The following is a 17,951-nucleotide window of genomic DNA, read 5'->3' on the forward strand; positions in this document are numbered from 1 at the left end:
TATTTGTCCTCCCCCCCCCCAATTGAGGTTCAGTACGTCTCTTGTTATCAAATGTACCCATCTAATTTTCAGCTCGTTAAGTGGCCAACTATCCCCTGTAATTTCTTTTCATAATATTCTCACATAAGACACGTCATATCTGAAGAGCACTCTTACTTGTTTGTCGCAAGATTTTTCACTTGACCCCTCTCTTTTCGCAGCACTTGGCAGACTTGCTCGAAGCTGACTCATCAGAAGGTGAAGCTTCATCTTCAACAGAGCAGAACAAAAGTGACGAGGGATTCTCCACCGAATCTCTGAAACAACTTGCCCACTCTTCAACTAGCGCCTCTGCCTCCTCATCGGGACCTCCAGCAAGAGAGATAGGCGTGAAGAACGCAGACCACTCGCCAGAAGAATCGAGAAAGAAAATCGTCAGAACATCACCAATCAGGGTGACAGACTCACCATCTACTGTTCCGTCCTTAAACATGGCTGGGACATCATCCGGCATCCAGTCAGGAGCCAACAACAACCAAGCAGACAGTCGAGAAGATCAAATGCATTCCTCCACAGCAACAAATTCAGCAGCTGATGGAGACAGAAAGGACAGCTCCCATTCAATGCCTCCTTCGGAAATGGTCGTTCCTTCGACAGGTTTTCTTGCCTCAGTTGACACCACTCAAATACAGATGCTGACCCCAACGTGCAATGTTCACTTGGATGATGAGAAAACATCAGCGGAAGAGGTGGCCAGTGGAGCGACCGAGGCCATGGCAGGTGGAGACAGCTCGGCAGGTGCTTCATCAGACCCACAGAAAATTACAGATTCTGAGTTGGCGGATGTTCGTACAGACGCTAAAGGCATTTTCAAAAGAGTGACAGTTAAGACACACATTTTCTCTACAGACAATTCATTGAATTTTAGCAGTTCACCAGCAACTGGTAACTGCCGAGTAGGTTCTCTGGTCAGTGAAGATAACCACACGAGAGAACCTTCTGCTACGCAAATGTCATCCAACTGTCAGAATGAAATTATTTCGTCAACAGTGGGATTCAACTCTGAAGCAGATGAAACCTCTGTAATTTCTCACACAGAAAGAGGCAGCTCCAACAAGCAAGACAGTCCCTTCTCAACTGGCAAAGTTTTGGACAGTTCCCATCAAGTGGAGGTTACTGTATCACCCAGTAACTCGTCTGCTGAAGCTCAGATTAAGGAAGGTACCAGCAGTAAGACAGAGCTTCCTCCATGTGCGCACATTTCACCAGGCTGTCAGGGTGAAACAGTGGACTCCTCGTTAGTGGACATTCGTTGCGAAACCCCAACTGAAAATTCCCCTGGACTTGGTCTGACACAAGCGAGTAGCATGAAGGACCACAGCCGTGGAACAGGTGGTTCATCAAGCTGTCAATACGAAACAGAAGGTTCCGTTACAGTAGATACCCAATCACAAGTAACCGTTGAAAGCAAGAAAGAGAGCCAGTCTAAAGGAGACACTTCATCAGAATCAGTGAGAGCAGGGTATAATTATCAATCGACGAATACCGATACTAATGCGGAAAGATTCTCGATGAGTGTTACGAAGGAAGCTGGCGCTGGTGAAGGCACTGGGGAACTCCAGAACTCCTCACCGGAAGGCTCAGCTGAAAGATCACCCCGAAATGGTCAATCCCCATCAGCTGAGAGACGCTTGCAGTCAGTCTATTTCTCAGCTAGCCCACATGTCACGAGGGAGAGTGAAGTTTCTTCACCCAAGTTACCAGACGCCCAGTGTTATTCAGGAGGTTCACTGTCAGTCAGAACGGATTCAGAAGTAAGCCCCCAAATGGGAAGCACCCAATCAATGAGCCAAGAGATTTCTTCAGCAACCAAAATATCATACAGTCCGCAGAAAACGGAGGAATTGCCAAAAACTGGGACACAAGTGAAAATATGCCGCTTCTCAGCAAGCCCACAGATGATAGAGAAATTGGGAAGTCCTCCAACAACGAAATTGTCAGATTCTCATCCTGCTCGGCTTCATCATGAATTATTCCACATCTCAACGAGTTCTCAGGCTAAAAAGAAACGGCGGAGTCCTCCTGCAACCACATCAAACCACCAGCAAGAAACTGAGGATTCTTCAAGGCCTAGGACACGGTTGAAGACACTTCGCTTCTCGACAAGCCCCCAGAGATTGAGGAAGCAGAAGAGCCCTTTTGCAAAAAGAGTATCAACAGCTTGTCAGAAAGGTGAGGATAATCCACCCTCAGCTGGTACGCGTTCAAAAGCACTTCGTCTCTCAGCGAGTCCCCAGCGAATGGTAAAACAGGAAATCCCATCTCCAACCACATCACTGAATTGTCAAAATGAGGAGGGCCCTCCATCCAGGACTCGTTCAAAAGCCGTCCGCCTCACGAGAAGTCTCAAACTTCCAGAAGGAAGTAAGCGCGAGGGTGAAGCTATGCCACAACATCGCTACCCACGATTTCAAAGCATTGTTTCAACACCAGTGACAACGCGCTCAAGAAGTTTTCTTAAACTTCAGCAAAGTTTGCCTGTTGGAAATACGGTCTCGTCAAGCAGTTCATCAGGGCGTCAGAGTGAAGTGGAAATTTCTCCATCGGTGGTCACTCGTTCTAAAGCAGGTCAATTATCCGCTGGACATAATCGAACGAAATGTGTCAGCCAGTCACCCTCTAAGGTCTGTTTATCTGGCTACAGGCGCAAAATTAAAATTTATCCTTCATCCGGCACACAACAAAACGTTGATCGACCGTCGACTGGCGTTAAGAGCAAAAGAAGTAGCTCCTCTAGAGCACACAGTCTCTCATCTCAAAATAGTCCACCAGACTTTCAGAGCAAAAAGAATGGTTCTCTATCAGCACGCATATGGCAAAAGGGAAGCAGTATCTTTACTAGAGCTCACACTGAAAGAAACAGAAAGACGAAAAAGCCCAAGCTTACTTCGACAGACAATGTACACGAAACGTCTTCCGTTTCGTCTTCTGTTCAGGCAGAAGCCACCAAAACTTCTGGAGATGTTCCTGTGAAAATCAGCAGTCAATCCAATACCGACAAGATATCAGCAGCAAGTACCCGTCACCGTGGCCCTGAAATCGATTCCCCAGCAGCCCACACACGTTTCAAGTTTTTGAACTTTTCGTGGAGAGCACGGAACGCAGAAATAAAGGCTGCCTCAGAACAGCAGGCAAGTACTTAAGCGAAATTAGCAGCTCTGACGACAACAAATTAGCAGGCACATAAATCAAAAGTTGTCAGAACCGGAGGAGATAATCCTCGGTCAAAGGAAAAATTATTAGGTCGTAATTACTTCGTATTCCCGAAAAAGAGGTCGCCACTCATTTGGATCTCTGACCAATGATAATGGAACCAAAATGTACCGCGTTACATCCCCTGACTTCATCAAACATCTGTGTTATATTAGAAGATTCTCTGACAATGGAAGTGGCCCAAAAAATGTCATCTCTTCTTCATTTGGCCGTTCTGCAAGACCGCTATGTAACGAGGACGATAATTTTCACTGTGCACGCGTTTCTAAAGGAGGAGTCTATGACTTGGTCAGCACGTGACAATAGGAACTAGTATGTAGAACACTGGTTGTCTCAGGTTAGGTTGAAATAGTAACCTAGTATATGAGACTTCAACTTTTTTTTTACTATTCAACATTTATTTTAAACTAGATTTTGTATGATGTCTTTATATTTGAAAGCAATATTATTCACTGATGCGCCAGATCTTGGCCACCAATTTACTACTACAACTTATTACTTTTTTAATCCGTTTGAGATTAGCGACTAACTTAATATCAGAAATGGAGACAACGAAGTAGATGAGCGAAGGAATTCTGCTACCTTGGAAGCAAAGGAACAGGGATGAAGCGAGAAAGGTGTAAGAGGCAGACTAAGGTAGATGCAGAGGGCATTCATGACCGAGAGAAGTCTACTAGTATCAAACGCCAAGAAATTTCTAAGAAGGTAGATCCGGAGCACAGCACCGTATGGCAGCGAATCGTGAACTCTTGGAAGACCAGAGAAGAGGAGAATCGAATCGTTTGAGGTATGGTGCTGTGGAATGATAAGAGTAATAAGAATCTAATTCATGTTGAGGATCGGCGAGCATAGAAGTATTTACATAATACAATTACTGGGGGAAGGAACATGAAGTTAGGACGTGTGTTGAGAAATCAGGAAGCAACAATTTCAGATCTACAGCAGAGCAGAACCAGCGGGGAAAGACTGAGATTGGATTAAATCAGTCAGGTGATTGATGACTTTGAGTATTACACCGCCAATGGAAAAGACTTACTCGAATTAACAAACGTGGCTACAAAACGTGAAATGTTGCTAATGTAATACTTTTTGACAGAAATGTGCAGCCAACACCAGGATATGAATTACATATTACGCCCAGTGAATCTGAAAGACATCCCAGTCTCATTCCCCCAGGTGATAATACTTTATATCGAGCAAAGACAGTTTCCCAAAATTATGGACACCAGGCAACTGAGAAAGAAATGTATTTGTGCGGGAATAATTGATCCAGCGATCCACTGGAATGTCTCTTACCGTTAGTTCGTTGGTACAAAGTTTATCTCCAAAGTTACTCTGTGTCGAGGTTCGTTATGCGCTTTGCGAACGTGTGTTCAGGTAGTTAGAAGTAAAAAGGTGTTCTGTACACTTAAATTCTGCGTGCCTTGTTTTTTATGGCATATAAATGCCCTATCCATATAACTGATAACCCCGACAATGAAGAAACGTGTGTGTGTGTGTGTGTGTGTGTGTGTGTGTGTGTGTGTGTGTGTGTGTGTGTGTACAGTTGATTTTGTGGACTGTTACATTCGACACCACGACAGTGAAGACACTGACCAATCAGTTGCGTGGAATCAACAACAGGATTGAAGAAATTCGCCGTGGAGCCCATGTTTCGGAATTCTCTTCCTGCAATGCAAAAGGTGAACATAGCGCAGTGCAAAGAACCGAACGCTAAAACAGTGCAAAACCTGTCATCGATTAAACAAACACAACAATGACGACTACACACCATCGTGCGGTTGATCTTTCGCTTCGCCAGGTGGTGACGTCAGAGCAAGAATTTGAAACTTCGACTGTTCCGGTGATTTGTAGCGCGTCACCACCGCACCCATCGGCTGAAGCTGTTCTTCTGCGCCGCGTTTGCAGTTACGGGCACCGCCGTTTATGCTCGATCACCATAAATTTAGTTCCCGCTCACAGAAAATATTTCCGCACACCAATTTACCGATGCCCACGATGATTGACGCTCTTGATCAGGAGTTCAGAACAGCGATCAACAAACGTTGGTGACGAACACTGTTCCGCATGCGCCTCGTCGTTAAGCTTGCCCTGTTTTGGAAACAGAATTGAGTGTTTGCTGCTCTAAATTGCAAGATCACAGTTTCAGGCAAGTGCTTTATTACGGTTTCCGGCAATTTATTGTCACACATTTTCAATTGATCGACGAAAGAAAGAAGCACAAAGACAGGAATATAGCAACATACATCCCTTGCGAATGAAATAAATAGGACGTGCAGGGCAAGCAAGACGAAATGGCTGCAGGAAAGACGTGAAGAAACGGAAAAAGAAATGACTGTTGGGAAGGCTGGCTCAGTGTATAGAAAATAGCACCTTCGGTTAAATTAAAGGCAAGGGTGGTAACACTAAGAGTGCAATCGGAATTGCACTGTTAAATGCATAGGAGGGAGTGGATAGGTGGAAAGAATAAACTGATGGCTTCTTTGAGGAGGAGGAGTTGCCTAATGACATGATAGAAGACGACATTGGAGTCGTTATGAAAGACACAGAGGATGTAGTATTAGACTCAGAATTTAAATGAGCTTTGGAAAACTTGAGATCAAATAAGGCGGGAGCAATGGATAACATTCCATGGGAATTTCTAAACTCAATACAGAAGTGTCAACCAAAAATAATTCCAGCTATTGTCTAGGATCTATGAGACTGGCAATGTACCATTACACTTTCGGAAAAATATCATCCACTCAGTTCCGAAGACAGCAAAAGGCAGATAATTGTGAGAACTATCCCACAATTAGCTTAACAGCTCCTTACGCATTCAAACTGCTGACAAGTAATATACAGAAGAATGGAAAAGAAAGGTAAGGATGTCTTAAATGACGATCAGCTTGACTTTAGGAAAGGTAAAGGCGCCAGAGAGGCAGTTCTGATGTTGCGGTTGACCATTGAAGCAAGACTAAAGCAAAAACAAGATCGTACATAGGTTTTGTCGAACTGGAAAAGCGTTCGACAATGTAAAATGGTGCAAGATTTTCGAAATTCTGAGAAAAATGGGGGAAAGTTCCAGGAAAAGACGGATAGTATACTATATGTACAACAGTCAATAGGGAACAATAAGATTAGAAGACAAAGAACAAAGTGCTCGGATTAAAAACCGAACAAGATATGAATGAATTCTTCCACGTGTACTATTCAATTAAGACATCGAAGAAACAATGACGGAAATAAAAGAAAGGTTCAATTCTGGGATTAAAGTTGAGAGTGAAAGGAAATCAATAATAAAATTCACTGATGACCTTGCTATCCTCGAAGTGAAGAATAGTTACACGACTTGTTGACTGGAATGAACAATCTAATGAATACAGAATGTGGATTGAGAGTAAATCGAAGAAAGACCAAAGTAACTAGAAGTAGCAGAAGTGAGAATGACGAGTAGCTTAACATGAAAATTGATCACGGAGTTAAGGGATACTGCTACCTTGGGAGCAAGATAACCCATGACGGACGAAGCAGGGAGGATATAAGAAACAGGCCAGCACAGGCAAAGAAGGCGTTCCTACCCAAGAGAAGTCTACTAGTATGAAGTATTGGCCTTAATTTGAGCTCTAAATTTCTGAGAATATACGTTTGAAGCACAGCATTGTATGGTAGTGAGTCTTTGATAGTGGGATAACCAGAACAGAAGGAAATCGAAGCGTTTGAGTTGTGATGCTACAGCAGAATGTTGAAAATTAGGTGGACTGATAAGGTTAGGAATGAGGAGGTCCTGCTCAGAATCGGCGAGGAAAGGAACATGTGGGAAACACACACAATGATGGGGAACAGGGAATAACTTCAATGGTACTAGAGGAAACTGTAGAGGACAAAAACTGTAGAGACTGGAACACAGCCAGAAAATACTTGAGGTTGTAGAGTACGAGTGCCAGACGGAGAGATTAGCGCAGCACAATAATTCGCGGCAGGCCTCATTGGAACGGTTAAAAGACTGATGACTCAAACTTTGGCAACAGCTGCTGCCGTCCCAAGTGCAAGTATGAGAGGCAGTGCACGTAGATCAACCAGTAAACAAGTTGCTCTCAGAGGCCCGCCTGCTTCGCAACACAACGAACAGCCCGCTTTTGTCCACAAAGCTTTCGTCGCAACCACCGCTCCAACCATCATTCACTGGGCCGCCCTTTTCCAGTGCTGCAACGAGGAGACAACACCGTGGAGATCTTGCAAAACGACAAAGCCAAAATGGTCTCCTGGAGCCAGTCGAGCCAGCTTGGGGGTCCTACCTTCATTCTCGCCAGACATCGCGCGAGCTTCACCGCGCGCGGAGACACTCGCACAGACGTCGTCTGCTGTTGCCAAACCCTCCACTTCATCAGCCCGATGTTGTTGGGCGCCCAACTACGCGCTTATCAGCGCCCGTGAAATTCCCAATCGTTGCTCAGTCCAATCTCGCCACTTTCATGAATGATGCATCATCATGATGGAAACACAAATACCCAGTCCCTGGCTGCAGAAAATCCCCAACTCGGCAGGAAATCGAACCCAGGACCCCGTGAACCAGAGGCAACACTAGACCACGAGCTGCCGACTCATCAGCCAGAGATGTACAGACGCCGCGGCCAGCGGTCCGCACAATAGCCGGTCCTTGCAAATTCCAGATTCTCCCCAACGTAGGGGAGGGTTTGTGGGCAGGCTGTGCGGGCATGGTCAGTTCAACAATCGATTCTTTAGTGTGTCACAGTTGGTACAAAGTTTATTTCTTAAGTTGCTCTCTGCATCGAGTTATCCGAGTGTTGTTTACAAACATGTACTTGTATAATTAGAAATAAAAATTAATTCAGTTCACTTACATACTGCGTGCGTTATTTTATCTGGAGTTTAAGCTTTACCCACACCTGTTTCTGATGCGCAATCAGGAAAGGAATATAACTTAAACGACAAAGCCTCCAGTGAGATGGAACATTGCGTGGCGAAACACAGCCGTTACGCCCCCCCCCCCCCCCCCCCCACACACACACACCCAAAGAAGAAAAATTAGGGCTGCATCGCAAACAGTTGAGGCAACGTCAAGAAAAATTAGGGCTGCATCGCAAACAGTTGAGGCAACGTCTATCAAAATCGGATAAAGAATAATGCGACACAGTACAGTTAACTAAATATATGCACCCGAGAAACGACAATGGAAAAAAAGAACACAGTGGCAGTGGAGATATTGGGTTCACACAGCAACTTACATAACAAATATTGAAAATTTTATTCAGGAATAATTCATGTGCGTGCATTGAAACGGAGCTGAGCCAAGAAATCCACCCCCCCCCCCCCTCTCTCACCGGCGAGTATGAAGTGAGACATGACAAATGGATCAAAAGACGTTGCAGTGCATTAAAAAAAGGAACAATAAATAATGTACCAAGACTACAATGGAGTTTTAACTTGTCTTGCGTCTTATGTTTATCATTTTTATCTTCTTACGCATTTTAAAAACGTTACTGTGACTACTGTAATAATATAATAATAATAATAATAATAATAATAATAATAATAATAATAATGTAACAGTGTTAATTACTATAATTACTATTCCCAGCCTAAGGTATTTTAGTCAGAAAGAAACAAAAAACATAGAGCGTCCAGTGTTGCCTCTGGGCACGCCACTATCGCCGCAATTTCATCTGCTACAACAACAATGGTAGATTAAAGGATGATGTTGCCGAAAATGTAAACGTTTCACTAAAATCTTTGTACAGCTATTGTTGGTAATAAATCTCAACTTATGCATGTACAAAGAAAAAAAGCTGTACATTCATGGAGAAATGTAGTACAACTCAGGATTAGTATTTCACCACCACGAATATTAATTTTTAATTTATTGCATTCTGATGTAAAGCCATAACTCATATTCTAATAATACAACCAACTTTAAAATTTTATTCTCTGGTCCCAAGAGGTTTACGAGGTAACTGAACTAAAATCATTAATTTATGTTTGAAATGTTATTTACGAAGTTTCGAATTTTGCACAATAAAATCGAAGTATTTCTTGCTATCATGCGATCCTACAAACCAGAATTTTAAAGTTACAGAGAGATCGCTACGTGTTTTGAACACCACATGAAAATTGCATAGTATTTCTGTTACAACGCTTCTAATAATTCAAATTATATAAAACAGATACAATGCAATTTTAAGATTTAGTTCATGTATTTCAACATGTAATAGGCTCATCTGTATTTATTCTCTATCTTCCCATTATAAGACGTTCTCAGTAAATAATCGTTTGCGAGAAAAACGAATGTAATCTCAATTGCATTTATTATAGTTTCTGGAACTGAATGCTTTTGTGAATACCTTCCATTTGTTGTGATATACTATTATCTATTGACTTTCTGGCCCAGATTATATGTTGGTGTTTGGCCAGTGGACAGTTTGTGAAAATAAATTGCCAACACAGCATGTGTCATTGTCTCTAGATTGTATTTTCCGTAATAGCTCGCCCATAAAAAATTAAAGATAATCAATTTCTTTCAGGATAAGCCTGCCTTTTCGTAGTAGTTGTTTTCCACCCTGAAGAGCTTCACCTTCTTCCCCTTTAGCAAGTGGCAAAGCCTGCCACCAAGCTGGGCTTGGAGATGGGTAACGCATTCCAACTTTTCTGCTGATGTATTGTATGGTTTACTATCCACTGACGTTTGGATGAAAAACAGTAGCCATCAACATATCCCAAATGTCTGCGAAGGTGGGTGTGGGTGCGAGTGCACAGCTAAACGTTTTAATGTTTAAAAGGCGCTTCCAATGCTGTTATCAAAATAAAACTTATACACAACATAAACTAAATTCTGTAGTTTGAGGTGATATTTTGGAAAAATTTGTTTTCGAACCCAAATCCGTGACATCCCTCGTTAAGACCGGAACGTTCAGGTATCAACGTACTATGTTTTCGATGGAAATCAAGAAGTGCACAGACTGACAAGCTTTCATTCATATGATGGAAGAAATGCCATAATACACTCCTGGAAATTGAAATAAGAACACTGTGAATTCATTGTCCCAGGAAGGGGAAACTTTATTGACACATTCCTGGGGTCAGATACATCACATGATCACACTGACAGAACCACTGACACATAGACACAGGCAACAGAGCATGCACAATGTCGGCACTAGTACAGTGTATATCCACCTTTCGCAACAATGCAGGCTGCTATTCTCCCATGGAGACGATCGTAGAGATGCTGGATGTAGTCCTGTGGAACGGCTTGCCATGCCATTTCCACCTGGCGCCTCAGTTGGACCAGCGTTCGTGCTGGACGTGCAGACCGCGTGAGACGACGCTTCATCCAGTCCCAAACATGCTCAATGGGGGACAGATCCGGAGATCTTGCTGGCCAGGGTAGTTGACTTACACCTTCTAGAGCACGTTGGGTGGCACGGGATACATGCGGACGTGCATTGTCCTGTTGGAACAGCAAGTTCCCTTGCCGGTCTAGGAATGGTAGAACGATGGGTTCGATGACGGTTTGGATGTACCGTGCACTATTCAGTGTCCCCTCGACGATCACCAGTGGTGCACGGCCAGTGTAGGAGATCGCTCCCCACACCATGATGCCGGGTGTTGGCCCTGTGTGCCTTGGTCGTATGCAGTCCTGATTGTGGCGCTCACCTGCACGGCGCCAAACATGCATACGACCATCATTGGCACCAAGGCAGAAGCGACTCTCATCGCTGAAGACGACACGTCTCCATTCGTCCCTCCATTCACGCCTGTCGCGACACCACTGGAGGCGGGCTGCACGATGTTGGGGCGTGAGCGGAAGACGGCCTAACGGTGTGCGGGACCGTAGCCCAGCTTCATGGAGACGGTTGCGAATGGTCCTCGCCGATACCCCAGGAGCAACAGTGTCCCTAATTTGCTGGGAAGTGGCGGTGCGGTCCCCTACGGCACTGCGTAGGATCCTACGGTCTTGGCGTGCATCCGTGCGTCGCTGCGGTCCGGTCCCAGGTCGACGGGCACGTGCACCTTCCGCAAACCACTGGCGACAACATCGATGTACTGTGGAGACCTCACGCCCCACGTGTTGAGCAATTCGGCGGTACGTCCACCCGGCCTCCCGCATGCCCACTATACGCCCTCGCTCAAAGTCCGTCAACTGCACATACGGTTCACGTCCACGCTGTCGCGGCATGCTACCAGTGTTAAAGACTGCGATGGAGCTCCGTATGCCACGGCAAACTGGCTGACACTGACGGCGGCGGTGCACAAATGCTGCGCAGCTAGCGCCATTCGACGGCCAACACCGCGGTTCCTGGTGTGTCCGCTGTGCCGTGCGTGTGATCATTGCTTGTACAGCCCTCTCGCAGTGTCCGGAGCAAGTATGGTGGGTCTGACACACCGGTGTCAATGTGTTCTTTTTTCCATTTCCAGGAGTGTATATGAAAAATAAAGGTAAATTACTTACAAACTATGGCGGGCACACACTTTATTCAATATGTAAACGTCACTGTAGGTATTCGGATTTAGGTTATGAGATGTTCGATGTGCCTGACATCATTGACGATGATGTACCGCAGACGAACAGCGAAATTCTGCATGACCCGCTGAAGTGTCGGAAGATCGATGCTGTAGATAACTTCATGAACGGCTGTTTTCAGCTCAACAATGGTTTTTGGGGTTATCGTTGTACACCTCGTCTTTGATATAGCCACACAAAAAGCAGTAGAATGTGTTCAGATCCGGAGAATATGGTGGCCATTCGAGGCCCATGGCAGTGTCCTCTGGGTACCCCAGCGGCAGAACGCGTTCCCCAAAGTGCTCCTCCGGGACAATAAGAGACTTTCTTGCTTCGATGGGGGTCGAGCTCCGTCCTGCACGAACCACATCGTGTTGAAATGAGGGCCACTTCAACAAGGGAGATGAAATCATCTCCCAAAATCTTCACGTACCGTACGGTATCCACAGTGCCATCAAGGAATATCGCACCGATTTTCCGTGACTGCACATTTCACACCACACCATCACCCATTGAGGGTGAAGAGTCTTCTCTATCACGAAATGCGGATTCTCAGTCCCCCATATGCTCCAGTTTGGCTTATTGACGAGCCCATCCAAATGAAAGTGGGCTTCGTCGCTAAACCAAACAATACATGCGTAGACAAACTCCCATCGTGCCCCGCGGCCAACCGTGCAGTTTGAACGCAAACTGTTCAGGAGTTATGACGAATTATTTCATTTAGTTCAATAATTGTCACCCTGTATTACGAGTGTTTCACGGGAGAGTTCTATGTTATTCTATGCTATTTTATTTTTGTTTAATATGAATCCCATGCTCTTTTCCCGATCGAAAAATTACGTGATTTTGTTTGTTCATGCCGTACAACTATTCATTTTAGTTATGTTTTCTTTCTACCTTACATGAGTCTTTGCCTACCAGTTTGTACAGATTGCACCTGACGATATAACTAAAATGATGCGAAACCAGTCGTGCCTATAAACGAAAGACTTGCAGTTAAAGAGGTGTTATCTTCAAAGTGTTATATCCAGGTGAACTGCCATGACTACAAAGTCTGCTCCAAAAAGTTATGTATGAGTTTTAAGATGACAGTGCTAACCATTTCCGTGCTAACCAGTTTCACAAAAAAAACAGCGTTATCCCATTCTGCCCGTGGCTGGGGCAGAAAGGGAAAATATGCAAGCATGTTTTTGAAAAAAATGTACAAAATACATTGCACACAGTTTTAAGCAACTTCCAAGTAAGGCACGTTAGGTTACACTACAAGGTGATAGTTTTTTTTATTCCTGTAAAAAAGTGTTCTTGCGCTCTTTAGGTTTACAAAAAATCTTGAAGTATCCGGTTCCGCCCCTACTTCTCCTACACCGACAATATCGAGAGATGAAAACTGTGGCGAGAGAGTAGGACCCTAAGAGATTGGAAGAACGGAATAACTGTCCCGATATTCAAGAAAGGTAATAAAAAAGGGGTGCAAACAGCCGAGGAATAGCATTGATGAACCATAGTGCAAAGACCACCTGCCAGGTTAGCCGAGAGCGCTAATGCGCTGCTTCCTGGACTCGCATAGGCGCGCCGGCCCCGGATCGAATCCGCCGGCAACTCAACGACAGAGGCCGGTGTGCCAGCCAGCCTGGATGTGGTTTTTAGGCGGTTTTCCACATCCCACTAGGTGAATACCGGGCTGGTCCCCACGTCCCACCTCAGTTACACTGCTCGCAGACATCTGAACACATTCGCACTATTCCATGGATTCCACAAGACACAGACAGTTGGGATACCCTAATTCCATCCTGGGGGGTACAGGGTGACGGCAGGAAGTGCATCTGGCCACCCCTTAAATTAACCTTGCCAAATCCGATTAACCATGCCGACCCTGCATCATTGCAGGACAAAGGTGCAAGCAAAGAAAGAAAGAAAGAATAAAAGAAAAGAGTGCAAAGACCACTGAGAAAAATTTTAAACATGAACTGGATCAGATACACAAAGAAGGATGAGAGAACAACAACAACAACAACAACAACAACAACAACATGCGCTCAGAGAAGGAAAGTCAACAGCAGATCTAATTTTGGTTGTAAGACAGTGGTGGGAACATCACCATGAACATGGAACAGATCATTGAGTGTCCCTGGAGACTGAAAAACCATGTGGCAGTGTATGCAGAAGCAATGCGTGGAAGTCCTTGGAGAACAGAGTAGTAGAAAAGCAGACTGTATGCAAGTTGAGAGAAATGTAAAACGGGAGCGTGAGCTTTGTGAAAGTGGTAGCAAAGAGAACGGACTGGCTCGAAGAGATGATGATTTCCTTGAGCCAGGCAAGTGGACATTCACCAATGCTTTTCATATTGGTGTTGCATGAGATAATGAAGAGTGTGACACAATTTATGAAGGAAAGATCAACGAAATGTAGTTTGCAGACCAACTGATTATTTGGGAAAACTATGAGGAAGTACTACAGAGGCAGTTGGACGTGTGGCAACGAACAGTACAAGGATGCGGGTTGAAATGTGGCGTAAGTATGAAATGATCATAACCGTGAAGGAGGAGAGAGGAACAACTGGAAAAACCGTTGGTGGGGAACGACTGAGGAAGGGGCAGAGTTACAAGTTAGTGGGCAGCTTAATACGGGAGAATAGATTAAACGACAGAGAAATAAATGGACGACGGCACAAGCGTTCTGGAAGAGTGTTAGAAGACTGATATGGAGGAAGGATGTTATCGGGCGTTACTATCCTCCAATACTTGATGTATGCCTCTGAGATCTGGATAATGGAAGGAAGAGAAATAGGAAGAACTCAAGAGTGAGATAAACCTCGTGAGAAATAGCACTGGAGTCACATAGATGAGTGGATCAGGGGATTAGTGAAGGAGTTCTTTAAATGCCGGCACAAGATTGTAAACTGCGACTAGCATCTATTTCTCCAGTCATTCACGATCTGTTTCCTGTTGAGTGCGATTGCTAAAAAATTTACTTCACTTACCTAGGATGTTGCAATAGGTACGGATACTTCTGCTCCACCAAGCTTTAAAAACTCGAGCACTAATGAGGAAAGATGTCACAAAGACACTCCGGCATCAAAATAAATTGTCTATGAGCTTCTCGGAAGTAAAATATTTTCCCTGAACAACGTAGGAGTAAAGTTCATTCCTGAGCTCATAACCTGTTCAAGATATTCTTATGTGAAAGCCAGCTGTAGTTACTGTAATAAATTAGAGAAATGTGTTCAGTTCCCTTTATCAACGCTCATTTATTGAAAACATCTCGACTTAAGTGTGCAACTTTTAATGTATCTTACAACTTCGATCATTGATTTAAGAACCTCAGGAACGAAAGGTCTCACGTTTTGTGATTCCAGTGCTTCTCAGTAAATAAAAGTGTCTCCAAATTGCAGAGGAGCGTCTTTATGGATCAGAGCTTGCAGTCTGGCGTGACGGGCAGCCATACTACGACCTACATCTGAACAACACACACTTACACAATTTTTCCCTACTACTGTTGTTTGCTTCCGTACATCAGTGCACTATTTCAAAGAGCACTGTTTCTTCTATCCCAAGAGTTACTTTCCTGCAGAAAATTTTTTTATGAATTTTTTGGTACACACTGCACGTAGCAAATTAGATGCACACCATTCTGGTTGTCTGTAACTTCATCGGAATAGGGAAATCAGAATTACCTTTGAATTTTTGAACCAACTGCTCATTAATGCCGACACCCGTATATAGTATTCATTGAGTAATAGCGTTGTTTGACAAAGGCACTCTTCCCAATTGCTTGAAAGTTGACTCATTCGTCGTAACAGATAGCATGTCCAGAGGAGCTGGTGGAATGGAATGTCTCCGCTATGGTTTGAGGTTGCTTGCTCTTTGCTACACGATAGACAACTTCTCAAGATGAAAGAAAAACTTTCATGGAAATCGTAGCTTGTTCAGTGAAAGTTTTCTTTTGTTCTGTCATTTATTTTAACTTGCAGAAAAAGTATTTCGCGGCTTTTTGCCATACTACCGTGATTTAACTCCAAACGTCGCTTCATTTTATTAGAAAACATAGTTTCAGTAGCTAGGACTTTGATACAAACTACACACTGGGGCCGTTCTTCATTTTTAACTGTAGAACATGCAAAACCGAAATTTGTGCAACGTCCATCACACTTCCTACACTTTCGGCGGTTCATGTCTTCAGAACTGCACCATAAATCTGAACAATGAAATTTAGCATTTACATTAAAAAAAATGCATGCTGACAGAGAAACAAAAATCGCAGAAGACAAATGATAGTTAAGAACGATTCGCATTCAAGGTTCAAACTGCTTGTTACTGAATAAAAGCAAATAAATTACGTTGTACGATTCAACTGCCTTACACTGCACTTCCGTAGTAACAGCACTTGCCGTTCATTTATATATCGCTACTAGCGCAGACTTCGATCCTTTACACAGAAAGAAAATAAACCAAATTACATAGTCCAGATACAACAACGTGACGACCGCCTATGTTTGACGCCAACGTGCAATAACCACTCAGAGACGGTAGGTGGTAGCATCAGCAGTGGAGAGCATACAAAGCATGTCGGGGGGTGGGGGGGGGGGGGACGTGACGTGGGAAAAACGTGCAGTCATTGTCATAGAGAAAGGGCGCTATTTATCTGGGTTTTGGGCCAAGAGCTGAACCATTTCCGAAACGGTTAAGTTTTTAAACTGTCTTCGTGCTACCTTAGTTAAAGTACACAGTGCATGGCATAATGGTGCAACCCCAAACCGACGCCGACTCAAGTGTGGTGCACCACAGGCCACAGATGACAAGGGTGAAGGACGGCTGTGGAGATGTGTACAGGGGAATAGACTTGCAACTATTGAGCAACTGATGACCCAGATGAACAGAGGGGCCACCAACGTTTAATTCTCCATTGGAGAGATGGGAGATGGCGTGCACTGCGTGAAACATTTAAAATCAAACACCATGCAAACATCCTGGAAGTGTCCAGGCCGGAGGAGAGAGCGTTGTGGTCTGGAAACGTTTCCGTGGCAATCTCTGGGTGGTCTCGTCATTCTGGATGGTGCAATGGATCAACAAAAGTATGCATCTGTTCTTGGGGACCATGTACACCCCTAGATGCAGTTTTTTTTTCTTTGGCACGTTGGCATTTACCAGCAGGACAATGCGACGTGTCACACAGCTCACAGTGTAGCTGCATGGCTGGAAGAGCACAAGGGTAACTTTACCGTACTCTCTGGCTACCAAACTCCCCTGATTTAAGCCCAGTCGAGAATTCCTGGGATCACCTCGATCGGACTGTATGCACCACTGATCCTCGTGCAAGAAACCTAGTGCACCTGGCCACGGCAGTGGAGTCGTCATGGCTCAACATCCCTGTTGCTACCTTCCAGAACCTCACCGACTCTATGCACGTCTCACAGGAGTCGCGCTGCAAAAGGTGATTATGATGGGTTTTGACAGGTGACCACATTGGACAGGACAGTGTATTATATTTAGGAAGTGGGTTTTAAGGGAGAGGGTAAGGAGTCATTCCAATCCTGGGAGCGGAAAGACTTACCTTAGGGGGAAAAAAAGGATGGGTATACACTCGCTCACACACACATATCCATCCACACATATACAGACACAAGCAGACATATTTAAAGACAAAGAGTTTGGGCAGAGATGTCAGTCGAGGCGGAAGTGCAGAGGTAAAGATGATGTTGAATGACAGGTGAGGTATGAGTGGCGGCAACTTGAAATTAGCGGAGATTGAGGCCTGGTGGGTAACGGGAAGAGAGGATATATTGAAGAGCAAGTTCCCATCTCCGGAGTTTGAATAGGTTGGCGTTGGTGGGAAGTATCCAGATAACCCGGACGGTGTAACACTGTGCCAAGATGTGCTGGCCGTGCACCATGGCATGTTTAGCCACAGGGTGATCCTCATTACCAACAAACATTGTCTGCCTGTGTCCATTCATGCGAATGGACAGTTTGTTGCTGGTCATTCCCACATAGAATGCATCACAGTGTAGGCAGGTCAGTTGGTAAATCACGTGGGTGCTTTCACATGTGGCTCTGCCTTTGATCGTGTACACCTTCCGGGTTACAGGACTGGAGTAGGTGGTGGTGGGAGGGTGCACGGGACAGGTTTTACACCAGGGGCGGTTACAAGGATAGGAGCCAGAGGGTAGGGAAGGTGGTTTGGGGAGTTCATAGGCTACGAA

General features: G+C 44.6%; 1 protein-coding gene across 1 annotated transcript in view; it reads left to right on the forward strand.

The window, feature by feature from the left end:
* The window catches only part of LOC124789113 (treacle protein-like), a 60,752-nt gene extending 46,878 nt beyond the window's left edge, over nt 1–13,874 (forward strand). The window contains exons 2-3 of the mRNA XM_047256401.1: nt 201–2,211; nt 13,729–13,874. Coding sequence (XP_047112357.1) covers nt 201–2,211; nt 13,729–13,874 — 2,157 coding nt within the window. The remainder of the gene's footprint in view (nt 1–200; nt 2,212–13,728) is intronic.
* The last annotated feature ends 4,077 nt before the right edge of the window (nt 13,875–17,951 follow it).

The sequence above is a fragment of the Schistocerca piceifrons genome, chromosome 3, assembly GCF_021461385.2.
Source record: "Schistocerca piceifrons isolate TAMUIC-IGC-003096 chromosome 3, iqSchPice1.1, whole genome shotgun sequence".
Classification (NCBI taxonomy): Eukaryota; Metazoa; Arthropoda; class Insecta; order Orthoptera; family Acrididae; genus Schistocerca; species Schistocerca piceifrons.